Source organism: Brachyhypopomus gauderio, chromosome 15 (genome assembly GCF_052324685.1).
Source record: "Brachyhypopomus gauderio isolate BG-103 chromosome 15, BGAUD_0.2, whole genome shotgun sequence".
Classification (NCBI taxonomy): domain Eukaryota; kingdom Metazoa; phylum Chordata; class Actinopteri; order Gymnotiformes; family Hypopomidae; genus Brachyhypopomus; species Brachyhypopomus gauderio.
This window is the reverse complement of record NC_135225.1, coordinates 11,736,503-11,756,022: the sequence shown is the minus strand read 5'-3', so window position 1 is coordinate 11,756,022 and position 19,520 is coordinate 11,736,503. Positions and strand designations below refer to the sequence as shown.

The 19,520-nt window shown below is 46.9% G+C and overlaps 3 protein-coding genes and 1 long non-coding RNA gene across 11 annotated transcripts in view; 2 read left to right on the top strand and 2 right to left on the bottom strand.

Annotated features, from left to right (window-relative positions):
• Positions 1-1,163: 1,163 nt before the first annotated feature.
• On the top strand, positions 1,164-6,652 carry shld2 (shieldin complex subunit 2). Of its 2 annotated transcripts, XM_076974044.1 has the most exons (9): positions 1,164-2,391; positions 3,177-3,284; positions 3,402-3,596; positions 3,801-3,947; positions 4,067-4,276; positions 4,715-4,952; positions 5,698-5,813; positions 5,920-6,117; positions 6,324-6,652. In XM_076974044.1, exons 1-8 carry the CDS (start codon positions 1,164-1,166, stop codon positions 6,093-6,095), a joined length of 2,418 nt encoding a protein of 805 aa, XP_076830159.1. In that variant the 3' UTR covers positions 6,096-6,117; positions 6,324-6,652. The 2 variants fall into 2 exon arrangements, with proteins under 2 accessions (XP_076830159.1, XP_076830158.1); XM_076974043.1 differs by having other exon boundaries at positions 5,920-6,652.
• On the bottom strand, positions 2,386-6,322 carry LOC143476075 (uncharacterized). Its single transcript, XR_013121219.1, has 3 exons — positions 6,264-6,322; positions 3,147-3,624; positions 2,386-2,789 (listed from the first exon to the last, which is right to left on the bottom strand). It is a non-coding gene; the product is annotated as an uncharacterized LOC143476075 (long non-coding RNA).
• nfkb2 (nuclear factor of kappa light polypeptide gene enhancer in B-cells 2 (p49/p100)) lies at positions 6,487-18,884 on the top strand. Of its 2 annotated transcripts, none has more exons than XM_076974041.1 (24): positions 6,487-6,652; positions 7,147-7,212; positions 9,047-9,089; positions 9,397-9,472; positions 9,594-9,634; positions 10,531-10,629; positions 10,999-11,150; positions 11,393-11,505; positions 11,803-11,961; positions 12,061-12,165; positions 12,267-12,355; positions 12,532-12,670; positions 12,845-12,985; positions 13,176-13,355; positions 13,477-13,618; positions 13,773-13,887; positions 13,997-14,204; positions 14,453-14,622; positions 14,815-14,917; positions 15,003-15,226; positions 15,796-15,871; positions 16,403-16,572; positions 16,761-16,872; positions 17,016-18,884. In XM_076974041.1, the coding sequence occupies exons 2-24, from the start codon at positions 7,196-7,198 to the stop codon at positions 17,078-17,080; spliced, it is 2,739 nt and encodes a 912-aa protein (XP_076830156.1). In that variant the 5' UTR covers positions 6,487-6,652; positions 7,147-7,195; the 3' UTR covers positions 17,081-18,884. The 2 variants fall into 2 exon arrangements, with proteins under 2 accessions (XP_076830156.1, XP_076830157.1); XM_076974042.1 differs by having other exon boundaries at positions 6,489-6,652; positions 12,845-12,979.
• The window catches only part of psda (pleckstrin and Sec7 domain containing a), a 32,502-nt gene continuing 30,676 nt past the window's right edge, over positions 17,695-19,520 (bottom strand). For all 6 annotated transcript variants that reach the window (XM_076974035.1, XM_076974037.1, XM_076974036.1 and 3 more), the window contains one exon: positions 17,695-19,520. This exon is cut by the window's right edge and continues 82 nt beyond it. In XM_076974035.1, coding sequence (XP_076830150.1) covers positions 19,381-19,520 — 140 coding nt within the window. In that variant the 3' untranslated portion in view covers positions 17,695-19,380.

The following is a 19,520-nucleotide window of genomic DNA, read 5'->3' as shown; positions in this document are numbered from 1 at the left end:
CGAAATTTAAGTAAGGAAGAGCAAAATAATGTCATTGTTCATATATTTTTTGGACCTATTTCGTGACTTTCACAGTAACCAGAAACTGGCCTTAGTAATAGGAGTAGACTCAAACAAAAAAGTAAATAGTACAGCTAAAATTCGCGTATGTTGATTGCATCACTGCAGATATTTACCCTGATGGTGGTCAGTCTGCCCAGTAGTCTGCCCCTCTTTGTCATTCTGTGGATCTGGGTAGTCATTTCTAACCCAAAGGTCAATTCTGCTGTATAGGAATTCCTTTTGTGTTCAAGCTGAAGATAGGTTGTTGTGCAGACTGAGGTCATATACGACAAGGGTCAGCTAGAGCCCTGACCTCTTGTTCTCTCATTATAAGTAAACAGATAAGATCCAGTGGAGCAGATAACTCTGGTCAGTTTGGTCCAAAAGATCCTGTAGAGAGGCCCCTATTTATGAATGGAAACCAATCAGGTCAAAGTCTCCTTCATCAGGTAAACTCTTGCCATGATGAGAAATCTAATATCTGATCTAGTTTATTTTAATTTTATGAGTGAAGTAATCTACCTAACTTTATGAGTAATCACCTTGCTGCAGGGGGAGAGATAGAGAGAAAGACAGAAAATGTAATAACTGAACTTTCTGTCAAAGGCTTTGTAAAAGGCCAGAATGTCTGTATTTGTCCTGTTATCCAGTTTCCAGTGGTCCAGTTCTCTAGGTTACTATACAGTCTCCTGTGTGCTTTTACTTGGTACATTGCTGGACCTTTCACAAAGAATGCAACTCTGGTTGGTTATAGGTTATACGTTAGTTAAAGTTGCCACTGCCGGGATGGCAAGATTATTATTTTATTTAAGACATATTAAAGCATCACACCCGTGATAATGTAGTGATAATTACCAGTTATTGGGTTCTATACTGTAGCTGATTCTGCTATGCAGTTTTTTGGACACAGCATAAACAAACTAACTTTACACTAAAAGATCATTTCACTTGGAAATATAAGAAAGCCGTCAAATGGACTATTCATCCTGTTGCTAGTGCTTTCATTTCATTTTGATTTTATTTTAACAGAGGGAAGAACGAAAACCATGAAGATATGAACATTTAAGGACTATCGAAATTAGTGCTTGGCAAATATAAACCACATAAAAGAAAGCACTAGGATGACAAATAAACCAGGAGTCCATGTGTTTTGGGGTGCACCTCACCCTGCATCACTGTCTGAAGAGGTCTTAGAGGAAAGACCCTCTCAGTGGAGGACTGTAGCGCTTGGTTGGAGTCAAGAAAAGTTGAGGCACAAGAATGACGTTGCACATGCCCAAAAGCATTCTGAATCTGATGGTGAACATCCACTGAATGCTCAGGACACCATAGGCACAGGTGGTGCTGCAGAGGTCATAGGTCGGCTGACCCCAGTCACTGTTCATAACAAGCAAAACCTTTCAGACTCTCACGTGGGTCGTAGGACCATATCTGAAGATGAGCGCACACCTTCAATTCCCGAGTCCTCTGTGGCAAAGCTAACTTATCCAGGACAGTGTGACTTGTGTCCTGGGGCAGTTAGTGAGTACTTAGAAAGCTGCTTTAATTCTCCACCACCTGGTCTGCAACCTGAGGTTGTGAACAGTCGTCTTAAGCAAAGTTCTGCCATGTCTGTGGAGACTGAATATCTAAGCATCTGGACCAGGAGCCAGGGTTTACTTCTGAGAGGCAGAGTGGCTGTGCAGTCTGAACCTGGTTCACTCAGAACTACTGGATCTTCTCAGACACCACCAAAGCAAACTCCCTCAGTCTCCTTGGGCTCCCCAGAGCTCTATAGCCCAGAGGTCAGTCCAGGGAACAGAGGTTTGGGGGGAACCCTTCAAGGCTCAGCTGAGTTTCTCTATGGGACTCTGAGCCAAAGGCAGCAGGAAGGAGGCGTGGTTTTGGAGTCCACACCTAATGGAATTCTGTGCTCTCAAGCCAGCCCTCCAGGCCATACTGAGGTGCCTGAAGGGCAAGAGGAGTGTGAGCCAAGCGATGGTTCCCCAGACACATCAGTAGAAACCTCACCTATTCCTGGAAGCTCGAAACGGGCAAAGCTGTCTCCAGCCACAGCTAACAACCAACGGGGGATAGGGCAGAAAAGCACACTTCCACTTTCTAAGCCCACCACTCTACTCTCTAGGTGTAAGAGTCATGGGGTGAGTTACTCCACTTTGGTTGCCGTGGTGCATCCGTGTCATCTGAAGGAGATCAAAGTGAAGTCTGGAACGTCAGCTGGATCCACCATTCCCCTGGCAACAGTGATTGTTACTGACCAATCAGGAATGGAAATGAAGGTGGTCCTGTGGAGGGAAATGGCATTCTGGGCACTAACAGTGTATCCAGGAGACATACTGCTCATCACAGGTGAGGTTCTCTCACATGTGTAATAGTAAAGATATAATCAGAGATTCTATAATCATGTTTAAACAACTTCCAAAAGATGGGCTTCTGAGTGGTTGAGCTGGCTTAGAGGGTTGAGTGTTGGCCCCAAGTACGAAGCCCATGGCTGCATCGGCCATCTGTGGAGGCCAGGTGAACAGGATTAGCCACACTAGCCTAATTATTGCTTTATTGATCACGGGCATCTGCCAACTTGTATGCACAACCATGGGCAATCAGCAGTCTCCTCTGATAATGCTGCATGAGCACTTTGAAAAGATGCACGTTCACGTGTACTGAGGGAAGCTTGTGTCAGCCCCATCCTCCCAGGCTGGGCGGTGCCATGTGGAGAATCAGACAGCGTGTGGGAAATTGATGATGTGCTGTTGATTAATGGAAGAGACAAACATTTCTGTAATTGCATTAATTTCGCATAAGACAATAAATCAGTGTGCTGGGCTCAATAATCATTTGGGCAAATGTACAAACATATATCTCTTTCTCTATACATTTATTGAAATAATAGTGCTGAGTGCCAGTGTTCTCACTGTGATCTTTAATTCAGTGAAGGAGAAGGTTGGAAATTCCTGTCTCAAACTGTAATCATGTGTAATTCTGGTCTTTCCCATTTATTGTTGCATACTTCTTTATAATTGTAGCTCACCTGGTAGCACTGTGCTAGTAACACCAATGTTATCATACCGATACATACGTAAGTCACTCTGGATGACGGCACCTACCAGCTACTGTAAATGTAAACGCTTTCCCAGGCTTGATGGTGCATGTGGATAAATGGCGAGGGGAGACGGTCCTGCAGTCTTCTTACCAGAGCAAACTGTTGAACCTGGGCCAGGTTGCTCAGAGCCACACACCCCAAGGTAACAAAGACTAAATAAAAGTTAATGTTAAAAGCATTAAATAACATTTTTACTCTGAAGATATGTGACTGTCAGAAGTGTTTTATTTCCATTTAAATGCTTGTCTCTGCTCTCCAGCTCCACAGAATGTAAACGTTCACTTGCTTCGAGCACTTTGCACTTATCTGCATATGAAGCGCCCTCTGCTGGTGGGTCTGCCTCCTCGCACTGCCCAGGACCCTCGCTCAGTCCCGTTCGTTCGTCTCGGGTCTCTGCAGACGGATACTCTCGCTCACGCGCTGCTGAGAGTAAGACACGCCAGCACGATTGCAGGTGGTTCTCTCGCTGCACGCATGAGCAGCTGCACACACAGAAACAGCCCTCAGCATACATCCCAGCTCTCAGGAGTTCTGCACGAATGTCGGGATCTGACAGTTTTTAGGTGGGAAGAGAGGGGAATCTCAAATTCTGTGGAATCTGTGAAACCCTGATGAGAGTATATTCTAATTGTTCACGACCGTGTGTTTGCTGCTCCAGTGTGGCGTGATGAGGCGGAAGGCACTTCCCGCACGGGCCGCGTGCCGAAAGCAGTGCTGACCGTTGAGCAGGGGGACGGCAGCCAGGGGGCGCTGCTGCTCTGGGGGGCTGCCATGACCTGGCTTCAGCTCATACACAGGAACAAGGGTGAGGAGAATCCTCCTGGATCCTACAGGTTTTCACTGTAGAGACTGAGACTGCCTTACGGAGTATGTTTATCCACATAAATGTAGATGCATTTTTTTCCTTCTTCTGTCCATTTGCAGATGCAGTTTGGGAGTTCCGGCTGCTGCTGGTGAAGCAGGACGTTACCTCCGGCCTGCTGGAGCTCCACTCCACGCCATGGAGCTCCTGCCGGGCCCTCAGCCCCAACGATCCGCGGCTCCAGGAGTTCTGCCCTCTGCCAAAGGGTGACCCCCCAGGTGCCTGCAGCTTTGAGATTGACCTGCGCACGCTCCTGTCCCAGAAGTACACAGGTGAGAGAGAGAGAGGGGCGTGAAGGTGCAGGAGGTGTTTGCCACCCTGGTTGCTCTCCTCTTCTCTTAGATCTTCGGGAGCTGTTCTGTGCTACTGTTGCGTATGACTGGTTCATTAGGGACTCGGACCTGGATTATGATTTCTGTAAAACTGGTCTGTGACAGGTCTATAGAGTGCTGAACAAATACATTTGAATTTGAATATAAGGTTAAGTGACCTTAACCATAGAAGGAAAAAAAGGTATCTATTAATAATAACATTAATAATAATCATTTATTATTATCACCTATTAACAATATATATATATATATATATATATATATATATATATATATATATATATATATATATATATATATATATATATATATGTCGTGTTTGTATTAATGATTCTTGACCTAAATTTAACCAATCACTTTGCTGTCTGCTTTCATTAGGTGATGTGGAGCTGAGGGTTCAAATCACAGCATTCCAGTTCCAGAGCACCGCATCCCAGGATTCAGAGCGGCCCATGGACGGGGAGACGCCTCTGGACAGGATCCTGGACATCGTGTCGGGTGACATCACTTTCACAGGCTGTGGCATGTGCGGTGCTGAGCTGGACACGGATGAGAATGGAGTGTACAGGCCCTGCTACCCCTGCCTCCCTCACACAGGAGTACGCCGCTACTACAGGTACTCTTCTCCCACTCATTCAGACATTCTCCCTTTGTGTCAGTCTCTCTCTCTCTTTTCTTTTTCTCTATATCTATCCACACACGTGCATATAACTCATCCTCTAGTCATTCTGTTTTACTTGTTTTGTTTGAGAGGGAAAAAAAAGAAAAATCAATATTGAATATTTCTTAAATATATTGCTTAAATATTTAAATAGTACTTAAATATAAGTACAAAGATATTATAATGCATTCTAATGACGTGAAATTACTAACTTTGTAGGTATGCACAATTTATTATCATTACTCATCACCATTACCATTACCATTTACTTAGTACACACTGGAATGAGACGTAATGTTCACAAGACTACAAAATGTGAATGAACAACACATCGGATTGAAAAGAGGAATCAGGATTTAAAATGGAGCTATGCAAAGCACAAACGATGGTGACCGTGAGATCACCCAGGACAGGCCACACTGGGCACAAGAGGAAGAGGAACGTAATGATATGCATAATGATAATAGGATCATTACACATATTACGTTCTTGATATGTGTAATGATAAGAGGGACGTAATGATGTGTGTTTGGTGGTTGCTAATATATCCACTGATGAAGCTGTGAGATTATTACAATTCTTATTACAGTGAAGAATTAGTTTCCAGTAAGACTACACAAACACTTGCGAATGCTTCACTACTTCCTGCTTGTCCTTCAGTGCACACATTGTGTGAGCAACCTGCATGTTTGTCCTGCAGGCCGGTTCTTCTGACTGTGAGGGAGGGAGACAGTCGGGTCAGCATGAACGTGGCACCCGGGCTTGTGCAGAAGATCCTGCTGAACACCCCACCAGACAAGCTGAACAAGAGCACAGGTGATGTGTCAGAGGAGCACAGCTTCCTCATTCTGGCCTCCTGTCCTGCGTCTGCACACTCTGTACTGAATGCTGGGTAAACCTCCTGTCCACTGTTGCCACACAGGCCCTGAGTCAGAGGAGAGGTTTGTCCAGGTGGTAGCCAAGAGGATCCACTCCATACTGTCCACACCCAGGACCAAGTTTCACCTGACTGTCCGCAGCTCTTTCAACTGCGATGAAAACAGCGTTCCCATCATGCAGAATTTTTTTCTGTTAGACTTTGATTCACAGGAAGCATAAGGACTCCCAGTCAAAGCACTAGGTACAGAAGTATATGCAAATGTATTTCCAGAACATTTCTGCAACCCATCTAATACTTCATGCAGATTTTGACCATTAAATGAGCTCTGCGCTAAAACGAACATTTAATATCATTCATTGATGCAGAAATAAAACTGAAATCGCAACCTTCTGATTTGTGGAACGGCCTGTACCCCGTCGTGTCGATTTCGCAATGTTCTTTTTCAGCGCTATAGCTCTACGTGACACATGGGCGGAAGTTTGGAAACAACATGCAATATGCAAACAACTTTCTTTCGGAACACCAATCAGATGACGCCGAGGCGCCACGTGACTGTGGAATTCCCCCCACGGTCCGGGGCTTTCCAGGCTCGATGGCCGCCACACGCAGTTGAACTTGGACGCGCAGGGCACCGTGTATTTGAATACGGGAGAATGTACAACTGGCATCTTTCATAGACTATATCCTAACATTTAAGGTTTAAATACCTTCTATTTTCCACAGTCGCCGGCGCTGTGCGACTCGGCTATTCTTTTCGAGAGGAATTGGGACGAAGGTATGGGAAATGACTCTTATACATAATTTATCTCATTTTTCGCGTGTTTGTAATTTTCGCAGCAGTCTGACTCTTCTGCAAGCAGCACCGCACTTTGGGAAGTTCGGTTAGTTCGTATGGGTGCAGTTTTATGTGAAATGGGTCGTACTGTAGGTCTAACGTTTTTGAAGCTCTCGTTTAAATAGACTATTAGGGAATCGTATAGCCTTAAATCATGAACCTCGGTGTAACATTGTATTTTGTGCATGTCAATAACCGCATTAAATGCACCCATCACATTGAATACAACTGTATTGACATTTTCCTGCATAGTTTTAACTTATTCGTGTTAAGCTTCTGTTTGTTGTGGGTTCGAGCAAAGATCGGAAATTCCCACAAAAAAAGTCTGCTGTGTTGTTGGAGTTAACGCACCGTGTGTGACTGTGGGGAAGAGGGGAAATCACATCCACAGGAAGCGTCTAGTGTTGTTTTAAACACACGTCCATTAATTTCAGAAAACACCGAGTACATAGTCTCATTTCGGATGACCCTGCGGCTTACAGCATGGCTGGAGGTTTGAGGTAAGCGACCTCTTCGTTACGTCTGTTTTCAGTTGTACATTATTTCCAAGACTAGAAGGCTACGTTGTGTAACATTAGGTTAAAGTCACACCGCATCTTTAAACAAAACACCTACACAACCTACGGCCCTCCTAACTGCACCAAATTGTATCTTACATGGTTACCTGGCTGCAGTGTTGCGAAACTAGGATGTTCCCGAAATCTTAGCTGGATGCCCATTGTTTCTCTCAATTTAGCTCCATTTATTAAGGATCAAGTCCATTATCCAAAGCTGTAGCTGTAAATGATATCATTTAATTCGTGACCATGTCCTATCTCTGTTTAATAATTGTGCACCTTTTTAGTCTGGTGTTAGTGGACTTGAATCTTTTATAAATCCGTCTTATATTTAGATATATATTCTTCATACCTTCCTGTGGATCGGGTACAGGTTGCTGGAAAGGATGTGGTTGTGATAAAGGTGAAAGACACCTATAATTTAAATCTGATAAATATGATATTGATGAATAGGCTATTGATATTATATATTATATATTATAGGCTATTGAACTGTTAGTTTACATTTAGTTTCACTTACCTGATGTATGCACAATAATAATAATCATCATAATAATAATTGCACTCAAAAAGTAGTTATGTGATTTGTAATATTTACTCTTAACGATAAAGGAGTGTTCATAATAACACCTGTAGTCTCTGGGATCGAGATGAGCAGTATTGTCTGTCTCTGAAAATATTTCCCGTCTGTCTCCTTGGAGACGGAGGAGCAGGACCATTGTGCAACGCCACTTTCCTGTGGTGGTGTTCCAGAAAGTCAACACAGCTCAGTGTAGCAATGACTCCGTGTCCTCATGTCCTGCAGCACTCAGAGACAGATTGAGTGGCATTGCTGTTGGGTAAACCCTGAAAGTAGTAACCCCCACCCACCCGTCCCCAAATTCATCATATGAAAGTCCATTTTATAAAAAGCCATTGAGCCTTGTAGTATGATGTTATAGCAACAAGTGATTTGGGGATTTGGGGGTGCGTGAGTAAGCCTCCAGAATTTGGGGGGCAGCCCCCTAAGCATTTCTTAGGTATTCTTAAGAAACTCTTAACTTCCATATTGACATATATAGGTCGACGGTTGACTAATTCAGCAACAGAGATTTGCTTTCATTCAGAAAGTCGTTCATTTGAATAGATTTCCACCTAGATGGAGTTTTTTCTTCTTCATACCGTCCTCTTGAAGTGTGGCCTACGTCATACTCAGGATTCTCTTGAATTTGAGCATGAAAGTCCCTTCAGGTGAGTTCAGGGAACTGAAGGCCCAAGGCTGGAGATCGATGGGAATCTGAAAGCTGGCCACATGAAATCTGGCTTCCTGAGTCATGAGGTTCAGTGCAGTTGCTGTGTTGGTGCACGTGTCCGCTGCATACAGCAGAGGCAGCAGAGAGCATGGTATTCTTGGGGCTTTCCTCTGGGCTTGTTCACTGCCCTACTTCCTGGAAGTAACGCACACAACTGAGCCAGAAGGAGAGAGAGAGAGAGAGAAAAAAACACCGCTGCATATCCTGCCATTTGAAAAGTGAAACTAACCTCTTTCACGGCTTTGTAAAGCTGAAACCTCCTCTCCATTTTGTATGTCTGGTACACTGGGTGACGCTTTAATTTTGTGTTGTGTTTTGAGTAGCAAGCTGGGGAACAAGCTGTCACTATAGTCTTTAAGGCTTAAGGCTGCGAGTGCTGTCTGATTCACGCCGATCAGACCGTATCAGACGCTTTATCTCTCGGGGGTTTCACACTTTGCGCCTAGCATCCGTTTAACTGTCAAACCTGCTTCTGTCCACCACAGCATGGACGAAACCCAGTACAACATGAAAATGTTTGAGAACGAGGTAAGGTTTTTCATTTAGAAGTTCTCTTTTAGTTTGAGTATTTATACTGCATCTGTTACTCAGATTGTAAACTGAATTTAGACTGTGCCTCTCCAGATGTTCCAGATCTACATATATGTTGAGTGTGTTTCATGTATCTGTTAGCGTGTGGTTATTAGGCTGGTTTTGTTTATCAGTGATGGTGAAAAGCTTGATTCAAATGTCTTACAGTAGTTTAAACAAGCTGAGAGGACTTTATGCTAGTACTATTAAAGTTGTGACTTGGTTTCACAAGACTATATCTAATGAAAGAATTTGATCTTCACAGATGTTTATGGACGTCTCTTATCAAAACATAATGCCATCTTTCGAGATTAAGAGTGAACCATTTGTTCCAGAAACAGGCAAGTTAATCTAAAAATAAATTATTGTCATTGCAATAATATTTTGAGTTGGGGCCTAAATATGATTTGTATAGTCAGTATTTTGGACAGTTTGCAATAACACAAACATTGTTTATTTCAGTTCATGGACCTTACTTACAAATAATTGAAGAACCCAAGCAAGTAAGTATTTGCGGATCCCTCAAATTTTCTTTGAATTAAGATTTTACCCTGCTTTTTATCATTGCCCTTTTTATCGCTTATTAAATTTGATTTGATTTGATTTGATTTAATTCATTCCAAGCCAAGCCAACAATTACAATCCAATATACAATTATATATAAATATTCATATTTTTACAGTTACACATATGCATACATTACGCATACATCAACATACATACAACAACTTGGAAAGGAGTGGGATGAAGCCATGCTTATTAATTCCCACCCCCCGTCCATCCCAAATCAGAATCCATCTTTTTGCTGCCATCCACAACCCACAACACTATCACACATACAAATATTATAGATACATAGTATCCCAGATTTATTCCATATTACATATGTCCATTTCACATTACTATGTAGGTAGTTATATCAATATGAATTACTCTACTAACAATAACAACATTAACCATGATAACAACAACAATGTTATGAATGAATAACAATGAAATTTGATCATTTCTTAAATATTTAAATTAGTCTTTGCATGTATTTAACCTCTTAACCCTTAAACTTCATACCTGCATTCCATACCTGCTTGTATAATTACACAAGTGCCATGTCTGTACTTCTTCCTGTGTCTTGTACATTAATATACTTCAGGCTTGTAGTAAAGTCAAAAGAAGTTGAATATTTAAGTTGGTGTTCTTACCATTGCTGGAGTATGAAGAAGTAATTTCTTCTTTTTGACAGTAGTATGACACAGGCTTGCAGTAAACCATGTGCCTTGTGATGAAAGGAAATGGTGGACATTGGCATATTATGTGGGGGAAATTCCAGTGCTGTGTGTTTCATTCAATCATATTGCGAGGCCATACATGAAATATTAACCATGTATGCTTGTGTTGGTAGAGGGGCTTTCGTTTTCGCTACGAATGTGAGGGACCTTCTCACGGGGGTCTGCCAGGAGCTTCCAGTGAGAGGAACAGGAGGACGTACCCCACCGTTAAGGTGATCCACGTCATGTTTTGTATGAACGCTACACACTCGTGCACGTGGGCTGTGACAAAGGGCTTTTCTTTCGAGTAATATTGCTGACTGATATTAAATGCACGGTTTTTAGCTTGCAGGCCATTTTCTAGTGAAAAAACAAGAAACACTAACTTTGTCCGTGTCCCAAGCCACACGTAGCATGCAGCACATACATGCAGCATATGAACTGCCCTGTACACGTTGGCGCACTCTTTTAGCGACCACTCTCGACTTCCTGACTTCCACTGAGCAGTTCTTCGGGTCGTGTGCATGTGAACACGGAGCTGTGTGTCTAGGAGGTCTGGCTGTGCTTGGGCTGCCCGTGCTGAGACGCGTCTCCCTCCACAGGTGTGTAACTACGTTGGGCAGGCCCGCGTGGAGGTGCAGCTGGTCACGCACACAGACCCCGCACGCGTCCACGCACACAGTCTGGTGGGGAAGCAGTGCAACGAGAACGGGACGTGCAGCATCGACATCGGACCCAACGACCTCACGGCACAGTGAGTCAGCGTTTCTGTGGAGAGCCCCTTACTAAAAGCCGATCACACCTATCAAACCTGAGAAAGGCCCTGGAATTTACGCCCTTACAAGCAGCCGCTTCATTCTTGCTCGACCGTAGTGTTTCAGAATCGATTGCAATTGGAATTTTAATCAGCGCTGGGCATCACGTGTGGGGCCCACTAGTGTAATGCTTGCTTAGTGTCATTTGAGTAACTCTCACTCTGTTCCTGTCTCCCTGCAGATTCAGTAATTTGGGCATCCTTCATGTCACCAAGAGAGGTGTAGTTGATGTATTGACGAAGAGACTGTTGGAAGAGAAGAGGAGGATGAAAGAGGCTGGATATCATTTCAGTGGTGCGTCTGCTTCCTCTGGGACTCCCCCGACACCAGAGGACCCCCCCCCCCCCCCCCCCCCCCCTTAGCTGAGGACTCACTGTCTGCTTCCCCTCTTCCTCGCTCTCTCTCTCTTTGACTTACATGCTCACTTTGTCTTAGCCACTATTTTGTGTGAACACTTGCTTTAACTGACACCAAACGTCCGTAATGTATGTAAATGTATGCATGCTTTTATGTGTGTATGGTTTTGGTAAAGTGTATAGTTGGGTGTTGGGTGTGTCTATGATGTCACTGAATGTTTGGTGGATGGTGCAGAATCGGAGGAGCAGACCATCCAGCGAGAAGCCAAGGAGCTGGGCAAGAGCATGGACCTGAACATCGTGAGGTTAAAGTTCACAGCCTACCTTCAAGACAGCAACGGGGGCTTCAGCAGGGCCCTGAAACCCGTGGTGTCCAACCCTATCTACGACAGCAGTACGTGTCTTCTGTTTCTCTTCAGCCTAGGCTTAGAACTTACAAAATCTGCAACATTATGAGCTGCATAGTAAACCTGAACTTCTCGTGATTCTCCAGAATCTCCCAACGCGTCTAATCTAAAGATCTCCCGCATGGACAAGACCTGTGGCACTGTGATGGGAGGAGATGAGATCTTCCTGCTGTGTGATAAAGTTCAGAAAGGTGAACCTTTGATTCCTCTTGACCACTGGATGATTTCTTTCTGAGTGAGACATTGTAAATGAGACTAGGTGGTACTAAGCTCCACTGACTTTCTCTTTCAGATGATATTGATATTCGTTTCTATGAGGAGGATGATGAAGGTGGCTGGGAAGCGTTTGGCGATTTCTCTCCCACTGATGTTCACAAGCAGGTAACGTTTTTTTGGGGGGATACTGCTGAACTCTAGCTGCTCTAGGAATGTATTATATAAAAACCCAACCCTGCTGTACTAGGCTGTACTTTTAGGTAATTTTGAATGTCATGTTGGAAAGTACAGAGGATTGTGTGAGTCCTCACTGACAGCACTCAACTCCGCCCCTTTTTCAGTATGCCATTGTGTTTAAAACGCCTCCGTACCACAAAACGGAGATCGAGCGTCCCGTCACCGTGTTCCTGCAGCTGAAGAGGAAAAAGGGCGGTGACTGCAGCGAACCCAAACAGTTCACCTACATCCCGCACTTGCACGGTTAGTCGCGGGACTGCAGGGGCTCCCCCCCCATCCCGTCCTGCACTTACACTGCTGCTTTTCCGTTTGATCAACATTTGAAAGTGTCAGCGGGGAGTGTGTGACCGCAGAGCGGCTCGCTAAGAGTGTGCGGGATTGTTCGGTTTATCGTGTCGCGTTCCATTTTTGTGTCAGATAAAGAGGAGATCCAGAGGAAGAGGTTGAAGTCACTTCCGAACCCCTACGATCACTGGCGGGGGCCGCAGGACGGTTCAGGCAACCTGGGCAGAGGCACGGGGGGATTCGGAGGAGCAGGAGGAATAGGAGGAGGTGAGGGTGAGAACCTCATTAGTGATGGGATAATGGAGCTAGAGTTTCAATGCTTAATTTAACACAATAAAAAAAATCAGGACACACAGATATGAGCTGAAACTGTGTTTGTTAAATCTGGTAATGCTGAATATAGCTTTGCTCGACGACGTGGAGCCGAACTCTCACTGACACCACCCCCCCAAACCCCCACCAGGTTTCCCATTTAACCACCAGATGGATGGAGCAGGCTTCTACAGCGGGAGCTGCAGTGGCTTCGGAGGAGGGACGCAGATGCCAGGGTCCACTTCGCAGCCAGAACTCGGGCGGGAACGGACCACCTCGCCCGCACCGTCACCCGCACCATCACCTGTGCATCAGCAGCTCGTTCAGATCGGTATGCGGGAGGTTGGAGGAGCTGATGCGGCTGTCTCGCGGACACACAGCCTAATCCAGAATATATCCCAGACCTGCCTGCATGGGCTGATGTGTGTGTGTGTGTGTGTGTGTGTGTCCAGCCACCGCCCTGCAGAACCGGGCCACTACTTCGGCCAAGCGCAGTGCCAGAGCACTGCTGGAGTACTGCTGCACTGGGGACGTGCACCTCCTGATGGCCATGCAGAGACACCTGTGCGGGGTCCAGGACGAGAACGGAGACACGTGAGTCCCTTACTACGCTTCCGCTTTCCTCACGGCTCTCGTGACTTTACAGAGAGCCAACGCTAGGTTAGGTTAGCGACAGGATCGGTCAGTTTCTTGGCGGTGCTGCAGGACTTGATTCTGATCACACTGTGTTGCTGGCGGTGTTCTGCAGGCCTTTACATCTGGCCATCATCCATCAGCAGCCCACAGCAGCACAGCAGCTCATCCAGACCATCATCAGAACCCCTCAGCACAAATACATCAACAAGCTCAACCACCTTGGCCAGGTAGGCCCTGCCGTCCAATCGGCATGATCACGCACGTTTCGCACTAGTGACCCGTAAGGGAGTCACGACGCGGCGGTTTAACGGCGGCTCTCCTGTCCCCCCCGGCCAGACCCCGCTGCATTTAGCTGTGATAACCCGACAGCCCAAGATGGTGGAGGTCCTGCTGAGGGTGGGGGCAGACCCCGCGCTGCTGGACACAGACGGACGCACAGCCGTGCACCTGGCCGCCCACGCCGGCGACGAGACCACGCTGAGAGTGCTGCTTGACCTGCTGAGGGAGCGCCACGCCCACCTGGTCAACACCGCCGACTTCTCAGGTGAGCATGGCCCACCACCGATGCCCGTCACCACATGACGATTAAATAAATGCTAAAACCCATCTCTCTCTCTTTCTCTCTCTTTCTCTCTCTCTCTCTCTCTCTCTTTCTCTCTCTCTCTCTCTCTCTCTCTCTCTCTCTCTCTCTCTCTCTCTCTCTCTCTCTCTCTCTCTCTCTCTCTCTCTCTCTCTCTCTCTCTCTCTCTCTCTCTCTCTCTCTCTCTCTCTCTCTCTCTCTCTCTCTCTCAGGCATGTACCCTGTACACCTGGCTGTGAGGACGGGGGGAGAACGCTGCCTGCGCATGCTGGTGGAAGCCGGCGGTAAAGTGGACATGCCTGAGCAGAAGAGCGGCTGTGCGCCCCTGCACCTGGCCGTCAGGGAGGGCCTCGTCAAGGTGGCCTGCACCCTCATCACGGAGGTGAGGCAAGCACTGTGGCCCAAACACTGCTGAACATGTTTTGAGTATCTTGAGTGAGGTGCAGCAGGAATGTTTTCTGTGGCTGGACCGAGACCCTGAGCACTGGTTTGAGCTGTGTGTGTGTGTGTGTGTGTGTGTGTGTGTGTGTGTGTGTGTGTGTGTGTGTGTGTGTGTGTGTGTGTGTGTGTGCAGCTGAAGGCAGATGTTAACGCCTGTACGTTTGGAGGGAACAGTCCGCTGCACCTGGCAGCCAGCCTGGGTTCTCCCCCTCTCTGCTCCGTGCTCATAGCAGCAGGTAAGAGGAGGTGCCCGTCCTTCGTCCCGGGGCTCCTGATGTGGGAGGTGCGCTGAAATCGGCCTAATCCACATTCTCACCTCAGGTGCCGACAAACGGCTGGAGAACGACGAGCCCCTCTTCTCCTCTTCATCTTCGTCTGATGAGGAAGACCTGGGTGAGAGAGGAGATGAGGAGGAAGAGCTGATCCAGAATCCTGAGACCGTACACGTACAAACAGTGACTATATCGCCCGAGAGAAGCCAGATGAACCCGCGCAAGAGGCCTGCTGCTGGACACACGCCCTTTGACCTGGCCAGCTGCCAAAAGGTCCTAACCCCCAAATTCATATAGTGAATGTAGTACACAGTTTACTCTATGTATTTGTGCCATGCATGTGTCTGTGTGCGGGTGTGTGTTTGCATGCATGTGTCTGTGTGCGCGGGTGTGTGTTTGCATGCATGTGTCTGTGCGCGGGTGTGTGTGTTTGCATGCATGTGTCTGTGCGCGGGTGTGTGTGTTTGCATGCATGTGTCTGTGTGCGCGGGTGTGTGTTTGCATGCATGTGTCTGTGTGCGCGGGTGTGTGTTTGCATGCATGTGTCTGTGTGCGCGGGTGTGTGTGTTTGCATGCATGTGTCTGTGTGCGCGGGTGTGTGTGTTTGCATGCATGTGTCTGTGTGCGTGGGTGTGTGTGTTTGCATGCATGTGTCTGTGTGTGTGTTTGCATGCATGTGTCTGTGTGTGCGGGTGTGTGTTTGCATGCATGTGTCTGTGTGCGCGGGTGTGTTTGCATGCATGTGTCTGTGTGCGCGGGTGTGTGTGTTTGCATGCATGCAAGTCTGTGTAGGATTCATTGAAAATGAAATTAATCCTTTTTAAACCTGCTGTGTTTGACAGGTTAAAGATCTTCTGGATAGTAGAAACCGCCCAAAGCATTTTTCAACCAAGAAGACGAAAAAGAGCAGCGATGACAGTGAGTCCCCCCGCAGCCTTTGAATGTTACAACCTTCACGCCCGCTCCCGTTACACACGCCCTTCACGCCCGCTCCCGTTACACACTCGCCCTTCACGCCCGCTCCCGTTACACACTCGCCCTTCACGCCCGCTCCTGTCACACTCGCCCTTCACGCCCGCTCTCGTCACACTCGCCCTTCACGCCCGCTCTCGTCACACTCGCCCTTCACGCCCGCTCTCGTCACACTCGCCCTTCACGTCCGCTCCCGTCACACTCGCCCTTCACGCCCGCTCCCGTTACACACTCGCCCTTCACGTCCGCTCCCGTTACACACTCGCCCTTCACGTCCGCTCCCGTCACACGCGCCCTTCATGTCCGCTCCCGTTACACACTCGCCCTTCACGCCCGCTCCCGTCACACGCGCCCTTCACGCCCGCTCCCGTCACACGCGCCCTTCACGCCCGCTCCCGTCACACTCGCCCTTCACCCGTTGCACACACCCTTCATGTGATCACACACTTATTTCTCTACTTCTGTGTGCACATCCAGGCGCAGTGACCCCAGGCCTGGACAGTGAGACGGTCAGTAAATTGTGCGAAATCCTCAACCAGGGACAGGTGCCCTGGAGAGAGTTGGCAGAGAAACTGGGCATGCTCACCCTGGCCCACCTGTACCAAGAGAGTCCGATGCCATGCCACAACCTTCTAGAAAACTACCAGGTGAGAGACTCAGATTCACCCATGCTTCCTTTACATGCAAAGTATCATAAGTAAAGGTTCCAGTTCCTGCAACCTGGAATCCTGTTCAGTAGTTCCGCGTCTAAATTAAAGAGCCTGTATGAATGACCGCTGTGCAGTGTGTGGAAGGTGCGGGGTGCGGTTTCCTCACCTTCTCTGTGCAATTGCAGTTAGGCGGTGGTCCCCTGGAAGGGCTGGTTGACGCGCTGCAGTCTCTGGGTCTGAGCGAAGGGGTCCGACTTCTGAGGGCCCGCCAGCCCAGTGAAGACAAGCAGAGCTCAGGTACGGAACATGACAAATTCCACGGCTAAACGGCTGATGCCTACGGAGCGATTAGTGCGATGGCCGTGTAGACCTTCTCTCTCCTCCCAAGGAGAGTGGCCAGTGTGACTGCAGCAGAACTGACCGGCTTTCCTCTCCTCTAGAGACGACAGTGGACAGTGGCTTTGGCAGCCAGGAGGCGGAGAGTCCCGCCATGACCAATCACTGACCAGCGCCGTTCAGTGGCCGGCAAGCCGACAGCGTCTGCCACTTCTTGTGCTGAGGGTCTGATGGCCAGTTGAGCAGCCCCTGGTGGCTGAGGTGTTTCAGAGCCAGTCCAGACAACCGTGCTGCTCACCTCCGATACCGGCACGTGTTTTAATGTTTTCATGTAGACAGGGTCGAAACCTCGCCCGTGTGAGGCCCTCCTGACGAGGCCTCTAATGTGTTGAAAGTGGGTGAGCGCACACGCATGTGTAGATATCAGTACCCAGCTGTACCTGAGGCCTGATGAACAGGTTCATTGTGCAACAGTTTGTGATGCGAATGTTTCGAGTGTAGTTTGTAATGTCTGTGGGAGTGCAAGAAATAAGTTGGTTACTGAATTATTGTTTATCTGCATTTGACTGAATTGATTTAGTATATTTTACTAATACTATGTATTTATGAGCTATTATGAGATTTGTTTTCAGCTATACTGTACGTCTGTGCAATAGATTTGTGTTTGAGTCCATGTCATTGATACATTGCATCTGCAAGTGTTCATTTAAAGCTGTCATTTAAATATATTTTCAAAATTAATATTTACCTTTATTTTGCATATATCAACATTTCAAACCGCTGTCATTTTAAAAGATTTATTTTTATGTGTATAGCAAACAATAGCATCCTTCTTACTGAGCAGTTTCAACAACGTATTTACAACTAAAAGCAACAACAGCTAACAAGAATTGTACAGTAGAATATTGTGTTGCTGAATTACTTTGAGTGGCTGTTTCCCCTTAAAACAGTACATTTAACAACTACATAAATCAATATATAAACAAATATGCAAGAAGACATGAATTATAAATGTCCATAATACATAAATAACACATTCAGTAAAATGTACACAAATATTACCCAGAATGCAGTGGAGATTCTCAGGCTGAAGTGCCGTTGACGTGGGTCTCGTTGATTTCCGTTGAAAAGAATTGTTCATGAGTTATGACATGTTGTCTGATTTTCCATGAATGCACTGATCTATTTTGTCAGCAAATTGGAGTTCATAGGATGGCAGTGCTAACAGTCACCTTCAATCTTCATGATGCCTGTATACAATGCTGTGGTAGCTAATACATTTTACAATATATTGGATGGGTGCCTGAGAAGAAAATTGATTTGCCACATTCTGAGGGTGAAACAGGAATTTCTTTTTTCATCATCTTATGCCCTCAGTTTGGAGTTCCACCTCATTCATAAATTGGACATAGACCTTAGTATGTACAGTTCTGATGTGTGCACTAAAGTGCACGAGGACACGTGGGTTCCTCACACTCGGCTGCTGTCCCCCTCTCTGAGCTGTTGCAGCAGGGTTGGGCTTCCTCTGGGTTTGCTCGGCTCCGGTGTGGCCTCCTTTTACCATCCTCACGTTGATGATAAAAGCGTACATACAAAACATACACAGTATGTGTTGGGCTGTGCAATATTTCATTCGGTAATTGTCACTGCATTCAGCCATTAAGACATTTCAGAATTGACACACTCCAGATTAGTGCTCGGTGTTTTGATCAGGCAAATAAATCTGGTCATGTAGCAATATTAGTGTTTGATCCACACTGAAGCCCTCGTACGTTATAATGGGAATTGTGAGGAAACAAAGGAGAAATTGATTGTCTTTAAATCAGAAGCATGCTTTAAAACATGAATGGACACACCATATAAGCTTTTTCCTACAATTTCCTGGTTGAAAAGGAAACAATGATAGAACTTCTAAGTATTACAGAAGTCAGAGACAGTGCAGGGCATAAAGGACACAAGGCAGCACAGATGAATTTTGGTTGAAAAAAGTGTGGGGTTATTTTAATTGAGCACTGGGACGACTGTGATCTTCACCTTCTGGAACCAGTGAGGAGACATGAATACAGTGCCGGGGTTACAGGAAGCCTTTGCTGCCATCATCTATTATGGCTGACAGTCTTGTGCTTAGCGTGTTGAAGGAAATGGCCATAAATATGCACAGCGAGGTTGAAGCAGGTTGTGTGCGCCGCCTGTCCGCTACTGACAGCAGTGCGAGGTCGAGCCGAAGAAAGGGGTCACGGGCGGGGGAGGGGTGCGTGTAGCACAACGCTCCGGCCCGTGGGGGCCAGGGTCCGCTCTGCAGCCAGCTGGCCAGAAACGGCACCGTCCACCACCGGGATTGAGGACAGTGCAGAGCTCGGTCACACACAGCTTCTCCTCCACTGCGCTGGTTGCCGTCTCCTTTTGCTCAGTTTAACGCTCGGTGCCCACGGCCCCGGAGCGGCTATAGGAGCGGGCCGCGTGCCTTCCTCACGGTTTGAGGGCCTGCCGGTGGTCGTGCCTGTGGCCCTCGCTCGGCCGGCCCTTCTTGCCAGCGCTGGCGTGGCTGCTGTCCTGCGGGAGCGTGGGGCTCGAGTGCGCCCTCTGCAGGCCCCCGTCTGCAAACAGCC